The sequence below is a fragment of the Salminus brasiliensis genome, chromosome 21, assembly GCF_030463535.1.
Source record: "Salminus brasiliensis chromosome 21, fSalBra1.hap2, whole genome shotgun sequence".
NCBI lineage: Eukaryota > Metazoa > Chordata > Actinopteri > Characiformes > Bryconidae > Salminus > Salminus brasiliensis.
In genome coordinates this window covers 1,571,723-1,596,382 of record NC_132898.1, presented here as the reverse complement: position 1 = coordinate 1,596,382, position 24,660 = coordinate 1,571,723, and the positions used below count along the sequence as shown (strand labels likewise).

Below are 24,660 nucleotides of genomic sequence, written 5' to 3'. Positions count from 1 at the left end.
AAAAAAAAACTGACTCTGAACATATAGAGGGGTCCCAACACTCGACATGGTATCTGCTAAGTAAGCTCTCTCATTGGTCAGGCCTTCAGGAGCACCAGATTAGCCACCATGGCTATTTGATGTACACTGAGAGATTAATTTTATAGCTTCTAGATCCTGGAGGTTCCTGGGTGTCAGTGTGGGCGACACACAGGCTCATGTGGGTGCTTATGTCTGTTACAAGCTTCTGAATACCATGTATTTATATATATATATATATATATATATGTTAGGGATGTCCAGTGCTAATCAAGGTGCTCAGAGCGCCATCTGGTGTTCCTAACAGACATTATCCCAAGCTGGCTGCAGCAGTGCGGACGTTCTCAGAAGGTAAATAAAAGAGTTGGAGCTATTTTACAGTGAAATATGAAAACAGACCATCATATCCAACCCTTTATAAAAAAAAAAAAAAGGCATCACTGCAATGCTAAGGATTAGGACCAGGGCTAGGTCTAGGTTTACATTTTATGTAAAGTAAGGGTTGCCCAGTGTTATAGTAGATACTGAATCATGACATGTATAATAAATAAAACTTTACAGGAAACAAAATTGTATACGTGTATGTATTATTTTTCCTGCACATTTTAGAGCACAATTCAGGTGTCCAAATACTTTTGTCCATATTGTATTTTGGGATAAAACAGCAATAACAGCATTGTTACGCTGATTTTCTTTCAGTAAGCAAGGAGAGTTTTAAGCGAGGGTTGGTATTTCGTGCGCCTGGGCTCCCCCTACAGTCGGGAGGTGTAATTCACGCTTTGAGACACCATACAAAGGACAGGCTTTACACAAGCATTTCTGGACAAAATCTAGTAGAAAGTCTTCTTCTCTGGACAGTAGAGTCTCGTTACTCCAACAGCTCTTTTTAATACTCTTGATTTCAGAAGAAACAATGAACAATTCCAATGTTCTGATGTTTTTTTTCTGATGTGAACGATGAAATATTCCAGATTTCTCCTAATTTTCCTTTAAAAAAAATTTTATTAATTAAAAAATTCTAAAATGACATTTTCTTCATTATAAGCCATGACTAGCAGCATGTCTGTACGTGTAATGGCATGCTTTTAGACCTCTAAACGTGCAAAAGCTGCAATTTAGCACAGCAGAAAAAGCCTGGTTAAGTTAACTCCCATAGATTTCAATTGAATCCGGTTCATCGGCCTCTGTTTGAGGAGGTGCAGGCAGGAAAAAAGATAACGCATCCCCCTTGTCTCTTTTTCTCAGCCAGAAATTGCTCGGATCAATCAGGATGGCTGGGGTCTTGAGTGCCTTTGATTGCCAGCCAGTGGGCAACACAAAGCGGCCGTACTGCGGGAGCCATTATAGTTATTTACAGAGCGCCGATGCTTGACATTCGCATCCAGAAGGAGATACATAAAACATTGACAAAATATGAATAAAGCTTGAGGGCCGCACCTGCTGGTGTGTGTTGAGTCACTGGGCTCTGGTCGCGGCCCACATTTGGTGCTATATATTTAATGTGCACTCTGCATGCACGTTAGTGTGAGCTCTGTTTTTGAGCATAGGCTGTGGGAAACATGTGCAACAGACAAAAGTATTTGGACACCTGCCCCTTCATTGTTTTTTCTGAAAAAATCAGGGGTATTAAAAAGAGTTGATCCTGCTTTTGTTGGAGTAACTAGTCTCTACTGTCCAGGGAAGAATGTTTGCTGCTAGATTTTGGAGGAGGATTGCTGTGAGGATTTGATTGCATTCACTGACAAGAGCGTTAGTGACGGCAGGATGTTGGATGATGATCACCACACCACCTCATCATCCCAACTCCCCAACTTGCTAAGTATTGGATGGAGCTCCACCACCATCATTCCAGAGAACACAGTTCCTCCACTGCTTCACAGCTCCTCAATGCTGGGGGGCTTCATACTAGCCCACGCCTGGCATTGGGCAGCATGGTGCCAATAGGTTTAAGTGTCTGCTAGAGAGTCCTATTCTATTGGCAGTACTTCTCTACAGGGACTAAATAAGCTGTGTGTGTGCACTGATTAGAAGAGTCCTATATATATATATATATATATATATATAGAAAGAAACATCCACCACCCCTAAGACATCTCCATCCCTGTTTGAAAAGCTTGAAACGGTAACACCACCCGCGGCCCACTTTCAAACCAGTCCATTCACACCTTCGAGCGAGTTCTCCGCCGTTACGGCCCAGAACTGTTTGCCTAGACAGGTTCCTTTTGTTTGCAGTGGAAATTGAGCTGAGAAATCAATTTTAACTCCACAGTAATGGATAAAATGGTCCTGGACTGTGTCTTCAGAGACAAATGAGTGAAGACATTGCTAGGTAATCATCACAGTGTTTGGGTGGTCATTTAAATTCCATTTATTGGCAATCGTGCCTGAGCCTGTATCAAAGAACACCTGTTTCACATAGCATAAAGCTTTACAGTGGGGTTCCTGTCTATGTAAATATGTGCCGTGGCTCTGGTTTAAGGGCCCTTCTCCTGCGTTCATACATATATTCATACAAATCAGCTCACAGGGACCCACTAAAGGTTGACAAAAGCCGATGTTATTATTTGTCCCGCTGAGAATGACCTTTAGAAGGACCCAGCTTCTTCCTTATTTCCATTTCACATGCACTGATAACCATTACACTGCATGTGTGCTCCCTGATCTGTGTTTCTAATGTAGAGAATTTAAAGAGCCCATATCAAGCAAACCCATATTTCCCTCCTGTTTGGACTCACAATAGTTTGATTTAGTCTGTAAACATTGGAACGGTCCACTCTCCTGTCCATAACAGCCTGTTGTAAATCCACTGCATTTGTGATGTCACAAAAACACAAGCACTTACATCACTTACCAATCAGCCATAACATTAAAACCACCTGCCTATGTTGTGTAGACTCCTCTCGTGCCACCGAAACAGCGCTGATCACTTGCAGCGTGGACTCCACAGAACCTCTGAAGGTGTCCTGTGGTGTCTACAACCCAGACCAACGTTAGCAGAAGATCATGCACCAACCATCATCAATGAGCCTTGAGCAGCTTCGCCGGTTGTCCTTCCTTGCAGCACTTTTGGTAGGTACTGACCACTGCATACCAGGAACACCCCTGATGTTTTGGAGAGGTTCTGACCCAGTCATTGTCTAGAACGTCACAAATGGTTCTTCAAAGTCTTCTGTCTCTTTATTATTATACACCAGACCTGAAGGACCTCACTGTTCACTTGCTGCCTAGTATCTCCACCCCTTGACAGCTGATATTGGAACCACATTATTAATGTTATTCACTGTAACCCACCCAATCAGTGGTTTTAATGTTGTGGCTAATCAGTTTAGCCCCGCCCACTTAAGGCGAAGTTATAAGCAGCGTTTTAGCCTGCACTGCGCTCTGAATGAGGCATAGTACAGACAGACAGCCAATCAGAACCAAGCTCATTAGCATACATCAGCTTTAAAGGGGCAGTAATATCGACATCGATTGGACAGCCAGGTTTGAAAAATTGTATAAAAATAACATATTAATAAATAATTATATATATTAGTACTTAAAAGCACAAAAACACAACACAGGAAGCGTTGGGATATTGGCCCTTTAATGCACGCCTGTGTTTGTGCTTGTGGACGTCTTGCTGCTTTGAAGCGAAGCTGAACAATAGAAACATCAAAGGACAAACAGACGTGACCGGGCTTCTTGGAATCCATAATACTTGTTATGAAGCTCATTTGATTCTAGAGGCTGCTTGGGGTAGATGAAAAAAAAAGCATAGAAGCATCAGCAATTATTTAGCAAGGCCACAAAATACTTCATTAGCATACCTCAGTCATAAGGAGCTACTCCTTTGGTTCTTGAATGCAGAAATCCTACAGTCAGTAGCTGCAGTAAAGAACGGCGCAGGTCAGAGGCATTGCAATTCAAGAGATACACCCGATTCGTTAGCCTCGTGAATACACACACACATACACACACACACACAAACACACACTAGTGATCAAACACACACAGTGACAGTGATCATACATGCCCGGAGTGGTGGGCAGCCATTGCTGTGGCACCCAGGGAGCAGAGAGAGTGAAGGCCTTGCTCAAGGGCAGGTTGCAGAGACCAGGTATCCCACAACCGCTGAGCCACTACAGCCCCAGTGGAGGTGACGGGAAGCAGACGTCTGAAGCTCTACTAAAAGCTCCTCACAGAAAGTTCTTCACCTAATGGTGATGAAGACGCTGCCTGATGCCTGAGATATATGCAATATGGGTTTGATAAGGGTTTGGCCTGAAGCATGTTTACAAAATACAGGCCCTGAGCAGAGTAACATGCAGGGTGTTGTGAGGCAAAATAGTCCCCCAAAAATTAATTATATATATATATATATATATATTGCGCTGTAGTCATGGCTTTGTTATTGCTAAGGCTGTAGCCTACAGGTTATTACACTAGGGATCAATAACTCGATGTGGACATGGCTCAGGGTACACACTGAGGGTTGAAAATCGAGAAGGTTTAAGGATTTACTGCCATTGTTTTCAATTAGAAGATGCTATTTAGCATGCTAGGCGTAGCGAAGCACACCAAACGTATTTAACCTCATTAGCCTCCTATAAGCTGAAGCTGAGGTGTGTTTAATTAATTACATTTTTTGCTATAAGCAAGATAATTAGCTCTCCAGGCCACTAGGGGGCCCTATAACTTGATTAAACATTGTTTAGTTTTAGCTCACCTGAACTATTAGAATTAGTTTACCTAATTCCGTTTTTAGTTTTCCCGCTACCGATATTACCCTTGTTATAGGTCATGCTAAACTATAGCAGCTAGCATCTACGACCACAGGTGTTAGGCTAAGTTGCATTAAAGGGGAATGTCAATGATTTTTTAAAATAAATATGTATGAACAAGTCATTCAGAATTAACATAATAGCTAATGATCTAGAGTTTAATTTAGAGTGGGATTGGTGTAAAATGCTACATTGTAGAGAAATGCGCCGCGCCAGAACAGTGGTTCACAGTGGTGGTCAAGGGAACCAGACGTCAGAAGAGTATAAGACACTTTACACCAGTGGTTATAAATACACTGCCTGATACCCGAGACGCTGTTTGGCGATACACTGTTTGGATATGCTTTTGGCCTAAAGCATGTTTATAAAACACATTGAACAGGAGGGAATAACATGCAAAACAGGTAAAACATAATTATTATATTATTATATTATGTTTTATTACAATAACTAAACCTCAGAAGAAACATGAGTTTTGATCGCAAATATAAAAGCAATATTTGTGTGGATCCACGTCCGTTTTTTTCCTCCATAATAAATAATTTCACACCAAATCTTGTATTAATTTTAATGGACATGGGTAATTATTATTTTTACCTTTACTTTGTTTGTAAAAATGATTCAAAATGAAGATTAAAATTGTATTTAATGTCTATTTACTTCACTTTAGTTGATATTTATTGGTATATGTGGTATTTATTAAAGCAGGTGTGAGGGTTTGAGGCCCCCGAATGTTCAAATATCACCTTGGTCAAGTCAAAATCTGACAATAACACTGACTGACATCATACAGTTATTATGACCTCACACTCCTTGGTTGTGTAAATGACCTCAGTTATTACATGAAATGAGCTGGCCAGGTTGGTGGGCTTGAGGAAGTGTGTGTGTGTGTGTGTGTGGAGAGAGAGAGAGAGAGCCTTGTGGGTGTGTGCTACTGTCTCAGCCATGAGGGAGCTCACAATCAGGACAGTAATGCATTAGCAGCCCCTCCGTAGCCTTACTGGAGGTACAGTGCTGGTTCCCCCCGGACGCCACTTCTGCTCGGGAGTCTAAACGGTAAGGAGCCGAGAACCGTGCCGTGGCTTTGAGCTGCCATCAACCTGTGGCTGGTGTTACTCAGAGTTTGTGAGGAGAGAGTTGCAGCTGTGTTCAGGGGTGAAGCCCGTGGGTGATGGAGGCTAACAGGCTCGAAAGGCTGCGCTGTTCCCAGCAGCGCTCCACAGGTGGTGAGGGAACTTCTGCAACTCGGATTCGCCGGTCCACCTTAAATCCTGCAGCGGTTTGAGCGTGGAGCGCCTCGGGCGCCGGAGTGGAGCTGCGGCAGTATTTAAGGTGGACCGGCTTCGTTTTTCTGGCTTTTCGGTTTTATTCAATTAATATTGTTAGACTTTATGTCGTTATCGATGTGGAAATTGATTGGAAAGAGAAGGATATTTTAATATTGAAATATGGGAGCATGTTTTAAAGCGAGTGCTAAACTTATTTAATCATATTAAACACATTAGCTGATTAATATTTCCCTTTTGATATAAATAGCTAGTACTAGCTACTTTCTCCAGATTATTTTCACAAGATTTTAGTCCATTATTTCGAGATAATGTCTGAGATAGTAAATCAAAATGTCAAGATATTATCTCGAGGTATTATATCATAATATTGAGAAATTATGTCCTTATGTTAAGTAATCCTAAGATTTGGGAACATTTGAATATTTAAAAGTATTGAGTCATTATTAATATTGAGTCATTATTGTGAGAAATTGGTCTTTATATTGATATTCTGACTAAAATATTTTGGTAAATGAGTATATTTCATTGTATTGAGTCATAAATGTGAAGAATGTGGTCTTTTTATTAATATTCTGAGGGAAATATTTTAGAAATAATTTATATTTTGAGGTACTGAGTCATAATTGTGTGAACTGTAGCCGTTATTTTGAGAAATATGGTAATTATATTGATTTTCTGAGAAAAATATTTTAATAAATGAGCATAGTTCATGGTATTGAGTCCTAATTGTGAAGAATGTGGTCTTCATATTGATATTCTGATTGATATTTGAAGTATTGAGTCATAAATGTGTGCACTGTAGTCATTATTTTGAGAAATATGTTAATTATATTGATATTCTGAGGAAAATATTTTAGAAAATTAGCATATTTTAAGGTACTGAATTATAATTGTGTGAACAATAGCCATTATTTTGAGAAATGTGGTCTTTATATTGATATTTTGAGAGAACTATTTCATAAAATTAGCATATTTTAAGGTACTGAATCATAATTGTGTGAACTGTAGCCATTATTTTGAGAAATATGGTCATTATATTGATATTCTGAGTAAAATATTTTAGTAAATGAGTCTAGTTCATGGTATTGAGTCATAAATGTGTGCACTGTAGTCATTATTTTGAGAAATGTGGTCATTATATTTATATTCTGAGATAAATATTTTAGAAAATGTGTATATTTTAAGGTACTGAATCATAATTGTGTAAACAGTAGCCATTATTTTGAGAATTTTCACTGGACATGCCCTCAGATGCCTCAGCCTCAGACTGAGAGGAAGCGCAGGGCTAGCCACTGTATCTTATTCGACAGTGGGACGAACTAATGGACAACATTAAGAATCTCAGTAGATGTTAGACCACTGAAGCTTCCAGGACATCCCTGGTGTTTCCTGGAATAGATTCTACATCTTCAGGAACTGAACTCGAGGGATTGAACAATGTTCTTCCAGAAGATATTTCATTCAGCCCAATACATCTTACACCTCCTGCAGCTCTCGAGTTGAGGGCCCGCAAAGGCCTTTAGCATATGATTTACATAATTTCCATTCTCATCAAACCACTCAGTGACCCCTGCGGATGGAGGCACGGTCGTCCTGAAAGAGACCTCATCATCATAGGATAAAAGTGATCCATCTGAATAACGTTGTATTGACTGGCAGTGACCCTCCACTCTACGGGGATTCAAACCATGCCAAATGTGCGCTCGTCTTTGTAATGAGGGGTTTATTCGTTGGAGCCTCTCTGTAATATTCTTCTCCGTGTGGTTGTTTACTGACTGTTCTTGCAGACGCCGTCTGATCACGTCCTGCATTGACATTCTCAGCCACCTGAGGAACAGCTGCTCCTACATATTGCACTAATGCATGAGCATCATGAGCACTTTCCACCACAGTGTCCAGCCTTTACTGACGTTTTCCCCCCCGGATCTGAATGCAGGTGGGACTGTAGAACATACGGCTCAGTCAAGCTCCATCCGTGCTCCAATAATGAAGCCTCTTTCAAAGCCACTTAGATCTTCTCCTCTATCCATCTTGATCTAAAATTGAGGTCAACTGGGCTTTATCTGCACTCCACAGAGCATGGTAGGATGGTAATGGCTTAATTGTGTCACCTATCACACCTGCCTGAAAGCACTCGTTAGCTTTCTCCAGCCACTTATTCAGGCTTTTTCTCTCTTTTTTGCCAGCAGGCTGTAGGGGCTACCATTTTTGGTTCCATAAAGAGCATTTTTTGTTAAAGTGATATACACACTATATGTTCAAATGCTTGTGGACGCCCTTGCTACTGAATGCTTTCAGCTACTGAGTTGGGAATGATGAGGTAGGATGGTGATCAATCATCCAACATCCTAATGCTTTTTCAATCAGATCCTCACAGCAATGTTAATCCAACAAAAGCAGGATACGTGTTTTTTAACAGGGTTTTTTTTTATGTCCAAATACTTTTGTCCATAAAGTGTATGTGTGAAGAACCTTTTTATAGCTTTAAATTGGCCGTTATAAGAAGTCCAGAAGTCCATTCTAAAAGTTCTTCACGTTCTTCACGTTCTTTATAGAACCTAAAATGGTTCTTCTATGGCACCACTCCAAGAACCCTTTATAAAAACCCAAAGAACCCTTTAGTACCCTTATTTTTAGGAACTTAGAGCTTCATTCGAGGGGGAACGCCAGTCACGATGGCATCCCCCCTCAAAAAAACAAGCCACCCTGTAACACTGCCATCCTTCCAGCCACCCTGTTTAATTCAGGGCAGTGGTGGTCCCAGTGATTATTGATCACAAGGTTGTCGGTTCACTACCCACTGCCACTCTTTGGCCCCTAAGCCTAACCCTTAACCCTTTCTGTTCAAGGGGATGCTGTAGCATGGCTGACCCTGTGCTCTGACCCCAGCTTTCCAAGTTGGGACATGTACAGATAATAATTTTGTTGTACTGTACAAATATATAATGACGTGAGTCCTAATCACAGCATAAGATCACATATCCCAAAGGTCCTGTCTGTCCTTGTAACTTGAGGGCTCCACGCTCTTTGAGAATTTCCTACAGTACAGCAGTACAGTACACTTTAAAAAAGTTGGGTGTGCTGGTTCCCATAACCACTTCTTCACAGTCTTGGTCCGAAGTTGACAAACTGTGAGAATTATCAGGATTAAAAAACAATGATGTCGAGTTGTTTGACGAGAACTCCTAACACCCTGTTCACACGAGACATTGTTCCAGTGTTAGGAATAAACAAGAATTAGGAAAGAGCAATGATGTTGGATTGTTTCACACTGACTAGTGAGATGAATGTGACGAGATGTTTGAGTGTTGGGAATAAACAGGATAATAAACTAATAAATAGGGCTGCAATGGCAGTGGCAATACTTGGGGTCCAAGCACTGCAGCCCAGTGAGGCCTTATGCTCTAGTGTGGGGCTGTTTTGCAGAAATCCTGGTTTTGATGGTTGCTTGGGGGGTTTTAACTATTATGCAAATTAGAGAAAAGCATCCAAATAGAAAATTAGTAGAAATGAATCATAAATGGCTTGGTTGGTTTATGAATTACAGGGCCATCCTCTAATCCTGAGTTGCATAGCTAGAGGACTTACGGTTAGGTGTATGCATTTAATTGTAGGGAAGAAAAAGAAAAAACCTAACAGAAGAGCATGTGGACCTGTAATTGCTTGATTGTTTGACATGAACTTTGGCGAGAACGTCAGTTTGACATCAGTCAGTTTAACTGAAAAGTGAAATTGTGCAAATTGTGCAATTATCAGATCATATGCTGGCATATATTTAATGAGCTGCTTCCTGTACTACTGACAACAGAGGATGTTCTGATTTGACGAGCAGCTCTCTGGTGGTGTAGAATGTATGACGTGGTTTTGGCTGATGGTGATGAAATCCTCACACTTTTCCCAGCACACTGTTGCAGAAAAGGTTATACAACATTAAGCAGACGGCCCAGCAACAACTACTCTGCTACCTCCCCTGCTGATAGACAAGCTGTGCTGAATGTCAGAGCGCTTTGTTCATAAGGAATCAATTTGCCTGATAAAACATCCTTAATAATTTGACGTTGATTGCAGGTAACAGTGGAATTTCACATTCAAATTCAGGTCCACACCTCTGGATCCTTCCTCTTTAGGCCATAGAATAGCAATAGAGTTGTTACTGTCAGGGTGCTGTACTGTTTAAATGTAATTATTAGGGCTGACATAGGTTAAGTGTAACTAGCACATTAACTCCATTACCATTTTTCCTAGTCGACCCTTTAACCCATCCATAGTTGTGCAGACTGAGGCAGAATCAGCTGGAAGTCACTTCTTGAAGGTGATGTGTTCAATAAGGCGTAAGAATCTTCTAGACGATAACTGGGTCAGAGCATCTCCGAAACATCAGGCAACACTTGTGGGGTTTTCCCGGTATGCAGTGGTCAGTACCTACCAGAAGTGCTCCAAGAAATGACAACCAGTGAACCGGCGACAGGGTCATGGGGTCAAGACACATTGATGGCCATGGAAGTCCCACCTCACAACTTGCAGGACACCTTCAGATGTCTTATGGAGCCAGGTCAGGTCAGAGCTGTTTTGGCGGCACAAGGGAGGTTTTAATGTTATGGCTGATGAGTCTATGTCTATGTCTCCCAACAGTAGTCCTGTAAATTATTTCAGCAGCTGCAAACGCTTACCTTATCTGCCCCATCTTCAGCACTTGAGGAGTGGATGGAGCTGTCAGTCACCGCTGTAAGAGCTTTGTAAAGGATGGCTGAGAGCAAACAGCAGCAAACTGATGCTATTATGATCACAAAGTCAACAGATTGAGTGGAGCAGTTTCTGGCACAGTGAGCATGAAGGTCATGAGAAAGAAGGCCTGTATTTAGGTGTAGATGGAGTGGGTCACTGGGTTAAACTACTCAGCAAATTTTAATATAATTTAATAGTAATACATTTGTTTTTGTGAAAGCATTGTTGCACAAGGGCTTGGCAAGTGAAATCCTATGCAATTTCTAATTATTAGATTTCAGATTCTAACCATTTTGACATATTTTGGGTATTTTTATCTACAGAAAGGGTCTTATTTCAATTTTTTAATTAATTCTGCCCTTTTAGTAGATGAAATCACCTAAAACAAGTGAAATTGATCTTATAATATTTCTAGAATAATCTCAAAATGAGAAATAGTAGATATTAGGACTACATTTGAGAGGATTTATCCTCCTAAGATATTTATTTACAGTGCAGATTTAAAAATCTAAATCTAAATAGTTCAATTCTAATATTTAATATATGTAATCAGAGAATTATATATATATATAATTATATTTCAATTCTTTTAACTGCTTTTTGTACCAAAATATGTCGTTTTTCAGTGTATTTTCAGTATGGACCATATCCATGATGTGCTAAGATTAGTATATGCCTAATACCAGCTATGAGCTAGAGGGGTATAAAGCCCCCCAGCAGCATTGGGCTGTGGAGCAGCTGTTCTCTGCAATGATGGTGGAGGAGCTCCATCCAGCCCTTTTGAATGGGATGAGTTGGGGTGTTGGGGATGATGAGGTGGGTGGTGATCAATCATCCAACATCCTGACCTCGCTAACAGTCTTGTCGCTGAATGCAATCAAATCCTCACAGCAATGCTGCTCCTCCAAAATCTAGTAGAAAGTCTTCTTCTCTGGACAGTAGAGATTTACAGTAACTCCAACAAAAGCAGGATCAGCTCTTTTTAAAACCCTTGATTTCAGAAGAAACACTGAATGAGCAGGTGTCCCAATACTTTTGTCCATTTAGAGTATGTTTTTTTCCTGCCACGTTCAGATTTGTGTCTAAACCCACAGCGCTCTATCTGCAGATGGCGGAGAGGGAGCGTAGGCTTTCTGAGCTATGTGAAATTATTTTCACGCTGCACACGGACAAAGCAGAGACTGCCTTACATGAGAAACAGGCCGAGCCATCGGAGCATCTGCCTGGTCGTCTCAGAAGATAACCTGCCTCTCTACGTGTGTACAGACTGCAAAAACGAGCCATAACATTAAAACCAGCTGTCCTCGTTCTACTGCTAATACAGCTCTGACCTGTTTAGGCATGGATCTGATGGTATCGGACACCAAGACCTACGTAAGCAGCAGATCCTTTAAGTCCTGTAAGTTGTGAGGTGGGCGGGGCCTCCCTGAGCATCAGTGAGCCTTGGGCGCCCATGACCCTGTCGCCGGTTCATAGGTAGTCCTTCCTTGGAGCACTTTTGGTAGGGAACACCCCACAAGACTTGCTTGCTGATGTGCTGGAGATGTTCTGACCCAGTCATTATCTAGAACATCACAGTGAACGCTGTGAAGCAGGACTGACTATTCTGTACTCGCTGCCTAATATGTAGATCCCCCCTTGAGAGGAGGAGCCACTGGACCCAGACCATCAATGCAGATGGCTCCTGCTCTGTATGGTCATCAGTAAATGCATGCCGTGTGAATGTGAATGTCACTGAAGTACAGTCTTACTCATAGAGAAGCTCAGAGCAGCAGCATTTGTTCCAAAAGATGTGGAAAGCTGTCCTTGGAGACGTTGGAGACGCTCTCGGCAGGCAGAAGGGTATGTCTGAATGTGCTCTGAGATCAGTGTTGCTGTTTTCTGATTAATGGTTAACACAAGGCTTTGGGTGGGAGGAGGAAACAGAAAGGCCTCATGGGTCTATTCAAAGCTGACAGGAACTAAACAGGCCTTGCAGAAACTATGTTAGGCATTGTTCTCAAATGGTGAGGTCACTGATACTGCAGTGTCCAGCAGTTCTGAAGGTGAGCATGAATGTAGCTCTTTTGTGAGATGTTTCAATGATTTGTGGTATAATTTATCATCATTTCAGCTGCGTTCCCTGTGTTTGATGTGCTCTCCCAGGCCAAAATATGTGTTAAAGAATGCGTGTAGTGAGATGACTGAAGGCTAGCATTCAGTATTCTGAAAGAGAAGAGCTGAAGCAGAAGTAGTTGAAGGTTTATGGCTGAGTTTTCTTTAATATGTTACGTAGCTGGGAAGCATGGTGTCGGGAGGGTCTTGTTGTATGCTGAGGTTTTTTTGTAGGATAGGTATGTGTGGTGGGACGGGGAGCTCAAATATGTCATTTAATATAGCTAATATTATCAATTGTTATCTTTTGTGCGTGTATAAATAATCCAGCTTAACAGTTTAATCAGTATCAGTTTGATCAGTTTCTATAATCAGACATTCTGGACTGACTGATTTAGTTTAGTCGCAATGTTTATCACTCCACTGCTGCGTTCTCTTCCCTGGAGCTGCCCGAATCAGATTCCAAACCCTGACGCTGGTCTACAAAGCCAAGAACGGACCAGCCCCTCCGTACTTGATGGCAATGGTCAAAAGCCGATCCGCACCTAGAGTCCTTTGAGCTTCAAGTACGGCTCTTCTCGACCCGCCATCCTTTAAGATCTACGGAAGACGAGCGTCCAGACTTTTTTCTGTCCTGCACCAAAGTGGTGGAACGAACTTCCCCTGGATGTCCGAACGGCCGAGTCGCTCGCTGTCTTCAAACGCAGACTGAAGACCCTCCTCTTCAGAGAGTACTTGGACGAATAGAGTACTATGGTCACCTTATTGTCTTGTGCTTAGTAATGTCTAAAGCTTGGAGGTATCCTTTGAATTATTGGTCTATTCTAACTAGCTGAGGTTTTTCTTGGGTAAATAGCAAAGCACTTTGTAAGTCGCTCTGCTAAATGCCATAAATGTAAATGTAAATGTTATCAAAAAGACTTTTTTATAGTGTTTAATATCTGATAATCCAGTCTGACTCTCCTCCCTGAGCAATCAGCTCCCAGCTTCTTCAACCCTTAGAGTCTACGAACACGCCAGCACATCAATTTCAAAGTTATCAATGTTTCTATTAATATATTTGTGAACACAGCGCAGAAATACGGTTTCCTAAACCTGGAAAAGGAACATTCAGGAATCTGTAGACTCCGCCCTTTCTATTGTATCTTATTTCCAGATCGTACGTGACTCACATCTGGAGTTACGAGGCTGTGAAGACGGGTCAAGACACTAGTATCTGCCTCTCGCTGTATCTAGCTGGTGGATTTGTGTGTCCGTCATCTGCCTCTCATCTGTAATTGGTGGATTTGTGAGTCACAAGCTATGTACTATTTTGTAGAGACAATCCACTGCTTTTGTGATGCTAAGACCCTGGTAAACCTGTTTCAAGCACCAGAACAGTTCGTCCACACAAGTTAATGTGGTTTCTTTGTGTATTTTACAGCAAATATGAAGAATTTTTTAAAATCAAATTTCAGTTTTTCAGGTTTAGGGTCAGAGTATCTCCTCTCACAGTGATCTTGGTCACATGGGGTCTCGTTACACAGAGAGCTGAGATTGTTCTGAACATTTTAATAAAAAAAAAACGTAAGGGTATGATTTTATATGCTCATGCTTTAAAGGCCAATTTAAGAAGATATGCAGAAATCCAGGAAATGCCCATAAGACTCCAGAGGGTTAAAACACTGCAGTGAAATCAGAGCTCTAGAACCACAGATATTACGTTAAGTTCTACAGTGCATTAGTTCTTAAAGTAATGTCTGTTAATGAAGCCTAGAGGGCGCCAGAGGGTGCTCTGCTAGAACACAGCGGTAAAAACAAAGGATCAGAGCTGGATCTGGCTTAATAAGTATAGCAGATATTTGATCCATGACATATTGGCCTTTGGTCTGGATTGGGCCTAATCCTGATCCACTCGGGACATCCCTAGATCATTTTATTTTGCCCTGCCCACTGTGGCATGGTGACATCATCAAATCATTTAAGAGGTGGTGAAAGCCATCTCATTTAAATGGAAGATTAAAACCACAATGTTGATGAGCTGATGCTTTGTGCGAGCCCTGCTATAAACTAACGAGGTCGTTTTGCCCTCAGGTTGTTTGTTAAGGAAATGGATCTTACTGTGGGTTTTAGCTGAATGGTAAGTTCTACAGAGTAATGAGGGCAAAGGCATCCCGTGCAATGTTTTCCTTGTAGCTGTTGGCCATTTTCTGTATAAGCTATATATAGATCAGTAAACTCCACGTCTTGCATAAGATCCGATGCCTTTGGCCGCATTACTTTTGAGGGATTATCTGCCAAGTCCAAGGCTCCTCTGTTTTTAATCACTGACTTTTAGTTTTTTTTACAGTAAAAATCCATGAAATTTTGTAATTGGAGCAGGTGAACAGTCAGTGACAATATAAACTGGCCAGATGACACCCAGAAACTATTGTTTATTTAAACATACTAACATTTCAAGTTTATTAATAACTTATCTGAGGCTCTACACTTATTTTTTTTGCCCTCACAACTGTAGTTGTGAAATCCTGTAGTTATGGAATAACAGCATTTTTTTTTTCATTATTCTGATTCTTTTTGCTAGAAGTGAAAATGTGAATTTTTTGTTTACAGCTCATAACCATTAATGCAGACCAGCTTTCCCACCTAAACACATCAGAATATCCAAATACTTGAATACCTGGCTAGCTCTCACTGTGAGTGGTTAATTAAACTACCACCACCATGTTTGGAGGTTGTGCTTTAGCCTGGCTAGCTCTCACTGTGAGATGTTGATTAAACTACCTCCACCATGTTTGGAGGCTGTTGGTTTAGCCTGGCTAGCTCTCACTGTGAGATGTTGATGAAACTACCTCCACCATGTTTGGAGGCTGTACTTTAGCCTGGCTAGCTCTCACTGTGAGATGTTGATTAAACTACCTCCACCATGTTTGGAGGCTGTACTTTAGCCTGGCTAGCTCTCACTGTGAGATGTTGATTAAACTACCTCCACCATGTTTGGAGGCTGTACTTTAGCCTGGCTAGCTCTCACTGTGAGATGTTGATGAAACTACCTCCACCATGTTTCCTGCTTCAAAATGGCGCTCTATTACGCCACCAAGAGGGAGATTCAAATACTACAGGAGTAATTATCTGTCTGAATGCTGTGAAAATGTAAAGATGCCATTACTTATCCATTCCGTTTTACCCTGACTTAGTTTGTTATCCACTACCCCCTACCTTTAACGAACTCCTTCCACTGAAGTAATTAAATGCCCAGTCTTATCTCTCTATCTCTCTATTACCATCAGATGGTTTGAGCTCTCTGTGGAATCAGCAGGGTTCCTGAAACAGAAAAATCCAAGGCACATTGGCTCATACTGAAGAGCAGAGCTTCTCAGCCCAAACGACGCCTCCCTTGTTAAAACTCTACATCAAGTATATATAAGGCAAAGCCATCCAGCTTGTTAGCTTTCTGAAGCTTGATGTAACATCGATCCAGTCTGATCCATGCCCACACATTCACACTGCAAGACTGAGAGCGGTGAAGGAACTTTGCGGTATAGCGTGCTGTGTCAGATGGAAGTAGCTCTACATGGCATCAGAATGAAAGGCATATCATGGTCAGAGAGGTAAGACTTTTAGTAAGACCAATTAGTTGGCCAGCTCTGAGCTTCAGGCTGGACTGCAATACTGATTGCTATCATGCGTTTCCAATATAAACTATACGTCCAAATGTTTGTGGACACCCCTTCTAATAAATGCATTCAGCTAATTTAAGTTGCACACAACATATTGAATCCCTGCAGAGACGTACTGCCAATAGAATAGGACTCTCTGGAGCAGATATATATGAACATATTGGCTCCATGCTGCCTAATAATGTCAGGCGTGGGCTAGAGAGGGGTATAAAACCCCCCAGCATTAAGCTGTGGAGCAGTGGAAGAGCTGTGTTCTCTGGAATGATGGTGATGGAGCTCCATCCAGTGATTTTGGAATGAGTCGGGGAGTTGAGAAAGTTGAGGTGGTGATCATCATCCAACATCCTGACCTCACTAACGCATTTTTGCTGAATGCAATCAAATCTTCACAGCAATGCTCCTCCGAAATGTAGTAGAAAGTCTTTCCTGGACAGTACAGACAAAACGCAGGACAAACTCTAATAAACTTTAATACCCCTGACTTCAAAAGGGACAACAAATGAGCAGACGTCCCAATACTTTTGTCAATTTAATCAATCTAAATATCCCCTCAAATGATATTTACACTTAAAATATCAACAATACATCAGTCATTTTATCAACTGTGCCATATGTGTCATATCACCATCCTGTCCAAGCTGTGAAGCACCACCTCATCTGCTACACCTTTGCTGTCGTGCTGGCGTTCGTTCAAATGCTCATTGAGATGATTCGATGGGTCGTGAGTAATTCACAGGAAAGGCAGGTCTTTCCTGAGCGCTGTGATGTAGGTCAGCAGAGCAAGTTTGTACATGCAGCAAATTAACACACCGATCAGGAATGGTTGGAGTGGAGCCCAGGATTAGCGCTGAGCATCAAATGAAAGCCTGCGTCCAAGTCCGAGTCGTAAGTGTTTATACGAGGCAGAAACCAGTAGACATTCTCATGATATTTGGGTGGGACTGAAGATGGAGAGCAAATGTTTGTGGACACCTCTTCTACTTAAAGTTGCAACCCTTGCTTGTCCAGTCCCTGTAGTGAAGAAGCACAGCCAATAGAATAATAGGACTTTCTGGAGCAGATCATCAAACATCATGAACCTATTGGTACCATGCTGCCTAATAATGCCAGGCGTGGGCTATAGAGGGGTATAAAGCCCCCCAGCATTGAGGAGCTGTGGAGCAGTGGAGGAACTGTGTTCTCTGGAATGATGGTGGTGGTTTGGGATGAGTTGGGAAGTTGGGGATGATGAGGAGGGGTGGTGATCATCTCATCCAACATCCTGACCTCAGTAAAGCTTTTGTTGCTGAATGCAATCAAATCCTCACAACAATGCTCCTCCTCCAAAATCTAGTAAAAAAGCAGGATTAACTTATTAATTTTTAATACCCTTGACAATAATGACAGCAAGCAGGTGTCCCAATACTTTTGAGTACTTTTGTCCATGTAGTGTATAGAGGAATATTATAGGGCTGTAACATAGAGGTCCCGTCATTGACGTTCACTCAAGCCCTGGGTGCTGCGAGACACCTAAGGGTGTTAAATGAAATTCCTTTACCTGTTTATTTTTGGAGGGTGTTGGGAAGCCATCTTTATACGTTTATTGATCTGCTTTGGACTGGAGTACAAAGAGAGGGAAAGAGCTGGAGACCTTCAAAATAGCAAGATGAAGCACGGAGGGCTGGCAAGGCCGAGGTCCACTGGGACACCAAAGGGTGTTGGTGTGAAGTGCGAGGGGAGCAGCAGGAGGGACACAGATGAGAACTTGAGAAGGTAGACTGAAGGTGACTGTCAACATTTTCAGCACTATGCTCACAGAGTGAGCATAGAGACTGTTCCTTAGCAACCAGCCCAGATCTGCCTCTTTTATTTTTACATAAGGAGCCTGTTATGCTTAAGGGTAATGGGAAGTAGTTATGGTATTGCTGCGTTACACTTGAGGGATCACCGATATGGGAATTGTGGGACCGTGCCAATATCCGATACCTTTCCATGTACATATGCTAAATTGACAATATTATTGGGACACCTGCTCGTTTATTAATTGACTGTCTCTACTGTCCAGGGAAGTAGAAGGCTTTCTACTAGATTTGGAGGACGACTGCTGTGAGGATCTAATTCAGAGCATTCAGTGACCAGGTCAGGATTCATCCTCAACTCCCCAACTCATCCCATTCAAATGTACTGGATGGAGCTCCACCACCATCATTCCAGAGAACACAGTTCTTCCACTGCTCCACAGCTCCTCAATGCTGGGGGGCTTTATTTGGTGCATGGTGCCAATAGGCTCATGTTTATCTATCTTTTAACAGCGGAATGCATGCATTAGAAAGGGTGTCCACAAACTTTTGGCCATGCAGTGTATTCATGTTGTCTTAAACTGATGATCTAAATGAACTGCTGTCCACACACCTCCTATAGCGGCTGGGTTTCACTTCTTCACACGTTTCCCAACACAGTCCCACACAGCTCTCACTGGGGTTTGGATCTGCTGATTGTGTTGCCATGACATCACCCGAACTTCCTCACTCCTCAGCCCACTCCATCACTGGGTGTGAGGTCTGGCATTGTCTTGTTGGTGGATCCTTCAGACCCGTCCAGAACATCTGCACATCCGAGCAATCCCTTCCCTGCTGACTGCCAGCCCAGGGTGTCATTAGTTCTGAAGCTTCATTAATTTTCCCTCTTGTTTTCTTTTTTTCAGGAGTCGTCTTATGGACATGCCTGTGAAGAGCCAGTGCGTTGATGCAGCTCTCCAGACGTTTGACATCAGGTGACAATCAAGGTGGCTGGACCTCTCCAATGGAAACTACGACAGACAGTCGAGTCCCCGAAATTCTGCACGACCATGCGAACCTCAGTTCGACGACTTACTTCAACGCGTCCGTTCCCTTCCACCATCACATGAACACTGCAGTGCTGGGAATTCTCCTGGGAACGCTGTCCCTGCTGACGGTCATCATGAACGTCCTGGTCCTCCTGGCTGTGAGAAAGGAACGCACCTTGCACACGGTGGGGAACCTTTACATCGTCAGTCTCTCGCTGGCGGACCTTATCGTTGGGGCAACCGTGATGCCCTTGAACATGGTCTATCTGCTTGAGGATGAGTGGAAGCTGGGTCGCGTTGTCTGTCAGTTCTGGCTGGTGATGGACTACGTGGCTAGCACAGCCTCCATCTTCAGTTTGTTCATCCTCTGCTTGGACAGGTATCGCTCTGTTCGGCAGCCGCTGAGGTACCTGAAGTACCGCACGAGGGGAAGGGCCACGCTGATGATCTGTGGCGCGTGGCTGCTCTCCATGACGTGGGTCGTCCCCATTCTGGGCTGGCGGATGTTCGCCCACGTGGAGAGGAAGCCAGAGCTGGAGAGCAAGTGCGACACGGACTTCCGCTTCGTGACCTGGTTTAAGGTTCTGACCGCCATTCTCAACTTTTACATTCCGTCCTTTCTGATGCTCTGGTTCTACTCCCAGATTTTCATCGCTGTGCGAGAACATTACAAACAGTGGGAGAGCCTCACTTGTCCCAGGGTTCCACCAGATCATGATGGAACCGTACAACACTCAAATCAGGTGCAGAGAACTTTCTACAAACCCTCAGAGAAGGAGAATCTCGCTCTGCAAGCTGCTTACTCTAAACACGAAGGAATCCTGGATCAGTACACCCTGGAACAGCCGATTAACTCAAAGGACACTAACGAGGAGGTTGGCGACTTGTCGGCCGATAAAAAACCCAAATACCGCAAAACCTCATTTTTTAATATCTCAAAGCACAAGAGGAAAAGTCTGAGGGAAGCGAATGAGATTTCCTCCATGAGCCAGGAGGAGGACATTGACGAAGAGGCGTCCCCAAAAGAGCCATCTTTACCTCTGCGGTTCTTGCAGTGTGAGGAGAACGATGAGCTCAAGATGTTTGTATCGGTCAATGACTGTAACGTGCTCGTGCCGAACTCTGTTGCGAATATTTGCGAGATAACGCCCACCACTGATGTTCACAAGTACACCACCGTTCTCTGCAACGACGATGTCGCGCAGTCACCCACATCACCATGGGGACACGACAGCAGCGGCCCACCAATGGACACCAGCAACGCTCTCACTCTGAAGCAAACGTGGCAGAAGTTCTGTGAACAGTCCAGACAGTGCGTCCAGAACATGCGCGTTCACAAGGAGCGGAAAGCCGCCAGGCAGCTCGGCTTCATCATCACTGCCTTCATGGTGTGTTGGATCCCCTATTTCATCACCTTCATGGTCATGGCATTGTGCGACTCCTGCGTTCACCATGACCTCCACATGTTCACGATTTGGCTGGGCTACATGAACTCCACCCTGAACCCTTTTATCTACCCGCTCTGCAACGAGAACTTCAAGAGAGTGTTCAAAAAGATATTCCGGATCAAACCGTGACATTTCCCCGGCTCCCGAACCCAAACAGAGCTCTGCTGTGTCGGCCGTACGGGCTGGATTGAGCGTTTGCGGTGGCCTCGCGGGGTCCGTGTGGGGCTTGTAGACTGACCAGCTTCTTCTTTGGCCTGTTGTGTTGTTGAACACCTGCGGTGTGTTGGAGATGATTGTCCGTCGTTTCGTCTCTTGGCTTCAGAGATCTTGTGTCTTTGGTTCTGAACAGTGTTATTGTGCTTTTGTTGCTGTCACATGACATTTTTTATTTGTAATCTGCATCAGATGAAATCATTTACCATTGATTTAGATGTAAATACGTGGTAAAGGTGTGCAATAAAGTCTCGGCTGGTTTCGGTGGCACTGAGGTTGTGTTGTGTTGTGTCTGGGTTTTGTTTAGTCTGGTGTGTTTGCTGCTTTTCAAATGTTCTGCGGCTTTTTACCATAAAGCATCTCAAAATGACAAGAAAGGATTATAAAGTAATGAAAATGTTTCTGAAAATAATGAGAAATCATCACAAAATAAGAAATCTAACTATAGCTTAGAAGTAATCTCAAAATAATGAGAGTATCTCAAAGTAACGGGAAAGTATACAAAGTAATAAAATATCTCAAACTAATAACTTAGTATCTCAAAACAATGAGATTTCTTAAAATAATAACATAGTATTTAAACATTTTTATTAATTTAAAATTAAGACAGGATCTCAAAATGATGACTTAGTATCTCAATAATGAAATGAATAATTAGGTGGGAATGGGTTTCCATACTTAACGGCTCCGTGGTAACATTTAGGAAAACATGCTCTTAAGGTAGTTTCTGATACAATCCGCCCAAATAATTTCATTAAAAAAATTGCATGAGTGAAGGAATCATTACTTCATTGACCTTTAATGAGAAATGTTTAATAAATGCAAAACCAAATATAATAAAACAGTAATTAATGTAGCTAATGCATTACAATGCTTTTTTTAATCACTTAATTATATTTAAAAAAAGCAATGGGTTCAAAAGCAGCAACATGAATAGTAGAAATGTATATATTTTTAATTACGGATGCATCTGTTGATTCTGTTTAATGTGGACTGTTTAAATGGGTTTGCATCCCTTTAGACTAAAGTTCTCCCATATTATAACCAATATAATATTAATATATTCCTAATTGCTTAACAGTGCTTAACAATAAAGTGCTTTTATTCAGCATAAAATGAAAACATGTTCCATTTCATACAATAAAACTATAGAAATAATATAATACAAGTTCACAATCAGGCTTTACAGTAATATTACCTCAGTATCCTCCCATGAGAATTACGTTTGTACATTTCATTTAAAAGCGTTACAAGCAAATTACTATCTTTATTACAATCTTTATTAATGGTAAATAAACTCATTTCGATGTCAGATGCTTTGTACAGTGTCTACAGCATGTTTGTACGCGTTTCTTCAAAAAGACAAGTCTGCAAAGGTGGACGACCTCTTTTTAAACACCTTAGCAGGGGTTTTACCACTGATGCCTCAAAACAGCAGCGAACGTCGCTTGTATCTCTAATCTGTGAATCTGGCAGTGCTTCTTTATGCTGTGTGAAAATGTCACTGGAGCAAGCAGAAGTGCTATAGTTGTACAGCAGGGGAGCACCAGTTACGATGATGCCTGCTCTTGTGAATTTTGGCTGATGGACGCATCACACTAACCACTACTTTCGAACCAGAATGCCTCTTTAGAGGAGCCCTGGACTGGCAAATGCTCAGAGGCCTTCAGTAAGATGACCGTTTTCAAACATCCTCGATTTTTATGTGGCACTTCCTTCTTCTTCTTTCCCAACCTCAACAATAATCCCTTAAACCAGCTGAGGTACTGGTTTCCAGTGCCGACGCATCAGGCGACCAGCTCCCTCCTGCAATCTGAAGGCACTTATGACTGTCCGAGGCTCTGTTTTTCTTTTAGCTCTGTCTTATTTGTCAGTGATGGAAGCCTGGAAAGCATCTGAGATAATGCAGAAGCTTTATAGCCCACAAATATTGACCCTGATAGGGCAAACATTAGGAGCCATGTTCATTAACATAATCCCCTGACAAGTGTAAACAGCCCAGGTTTTAAATTGACATTCAACCGACCAACGCATGTGACAAACACACTGTGCTAGAAACGAGCAGGTCTACAGAACGCCTCTCGGTCTGGTAGTATCTTCAACAATCAGCCATAACATTACAACCACTGACACATGAGGTGAAGTGAATAACGCTGACGATCTGTTAAGGGGTGGAGATATTAGGCAGCAAGTGTAAGAATAAGAGACGAGAACTGAACTGTGATGTTCTAGACGACCGGGTCAGAACATCTCCCAAACATCAGGCAGATCTTGTAGGGTGTTCCCAGTCTGCCGTAATCAGAACCTACCATAAGTGCTCCAAGGAAGGACAACCACTGAACCACTGAACCGGCAACAGCGCCATGGACACCCAAGGCTCTCATTGGTGCTCATGGAGGACTTAGGAGTTCGTACTAATGAATTTCTGAAGGTGTCCAGATACCGCAGAACACCAGACCAGAGGTCTCGTGGAGGTGACCCATGTGTAGATGGGTCAGAGCTTGACTGGACCTACACAGTATCAGGCACTTTTTTTTTATGGGTTTTAATGCTTCGGCCGATGGTTTGGACAACAAAGCACAGCTGCAAGTCGCTCTGGTCAAGAGTGTTGCTAAACGCAGCCTATGTAACTGCAGTTATTTTTACCTGCCACCAAAGGCTCAATGCCCAGTCAACGTCATCGCAATAGAAACTGAAGAATAGGAATCTACGGGAAGCCCATTGTGCCATTTAAACTCATAAAACCTGGCGACTCAGATTTTTCTCAGCCACGCCTTCAGTGAGAACATTTGGAACTGCTGTGCCTGCTGGTTCGTCAATTACATTGACAGGGGACAGTGGAACCCTGTCAGTCTTTTTAATGGTATTCTCATGGGCACTGCAGACAGAGCACACCACCACTGGGACCTAAATGTGGGTCTCAGCAGTAGAGCTTTGCCCTTTAGAAGCAGCGCCTCTGAACACACTTTTGTGAATGGGATGGAGCTGCTGGGCTGGAGCAGGCTTTCTAAGGCAGGTGAAACCTCAGGATCTGCTCAAAAAAGGGACTGGAGCTGTACGGCACGCTCTCAGAAGCCAGAAGGTGCTTCGGTGGTTCTTTGTGTAATGCCATAGAGGAACCCGAGAACCTTGTTGATAATAAAGAAGTAAATGTGAGGGTAAGGAACCTCTAATTTAGTAAAGAACCTTTATATCAAGCAGCGGTTCTGCTCATACTCACATTTACATCTCCATTACCAGGAACCAAAGAGGTTCTTCTATGACATCACTCAAAGAACCACTGCCTAGTGCTCTGTGTGTTCTTTGATCTTCTTAATTAATGATCTGAGTATTTACACTAATGTCCACATATTTGTGGACACCTTTTCTAATGAACGCATTCAGCTACGTTAACTTACATCCATTGCATCCTTGTCCAGTCTCTGTAGAGAAGAAGTACTGCCAATAGAATAGGACTCTCTGGAGCAGATCAAGCTGCCTAATAATGCCAGACGTGGGCTAGTAGAGGGGTGTAACACCCCCCCCCCCCCCCCCCCCCCCCAGCATTGAGCTCTGGAGCAGTGGAAGAACTGTGCTCTATGTGCTCCATTCAATACTTTTGTGATGAATTGGGGACTTTATACTTCACCCAACATCCTGACTGAA

The 24,660-nt window shown here is 42.5% G+C and overlaps 1 protein-coding gene across 6 annotated transcripts; it reads left to right on the top strand.

Moving 5' to 3' along the window:
* The first annotated feature begins 5,725 nt into the window (after positions 1-5,725).
* On the top strand, positions 5,726-21,285 carry hrh1 (histamine receptor H1). Of its 6 annotated transcripts, none has more exons than XM_072666037.1 (4): positions 12,715-12,840; positions 13,336-14,177; positions 16,159-16,479; positions 19,232-21,285. In XM_072666037.1, the coding sequence occupies exon 4, from the start codon at positions 19,273-19,275 to the stop codon at positions 20,929-20,931; it is 1,659 nt and encodes a 552-aa protein (XP_072522138.1). In that variant the 5' UTR covers positions 12,715-12,840; positions 13,336-14,177; positions 16,159-16,479; positions 19,232-19,272; the 3' UTR covers positions 20,932-21,285. The 6 variants fall into 6 exon arrangements, with proteins under 6 accessions (XP_072522140.1, XP_072522141.1, XP_072522138.1 ...); XM_072666036.1 differs by having other exon boundaries at positions 16,159-18,666; XM_072666035.1 differs by having other exon boundaries at positions 13,336-13,688; positions 16,159-21,285.
* Positions 21,286-24,660: the final 3,375 nt, after the last annotated feature.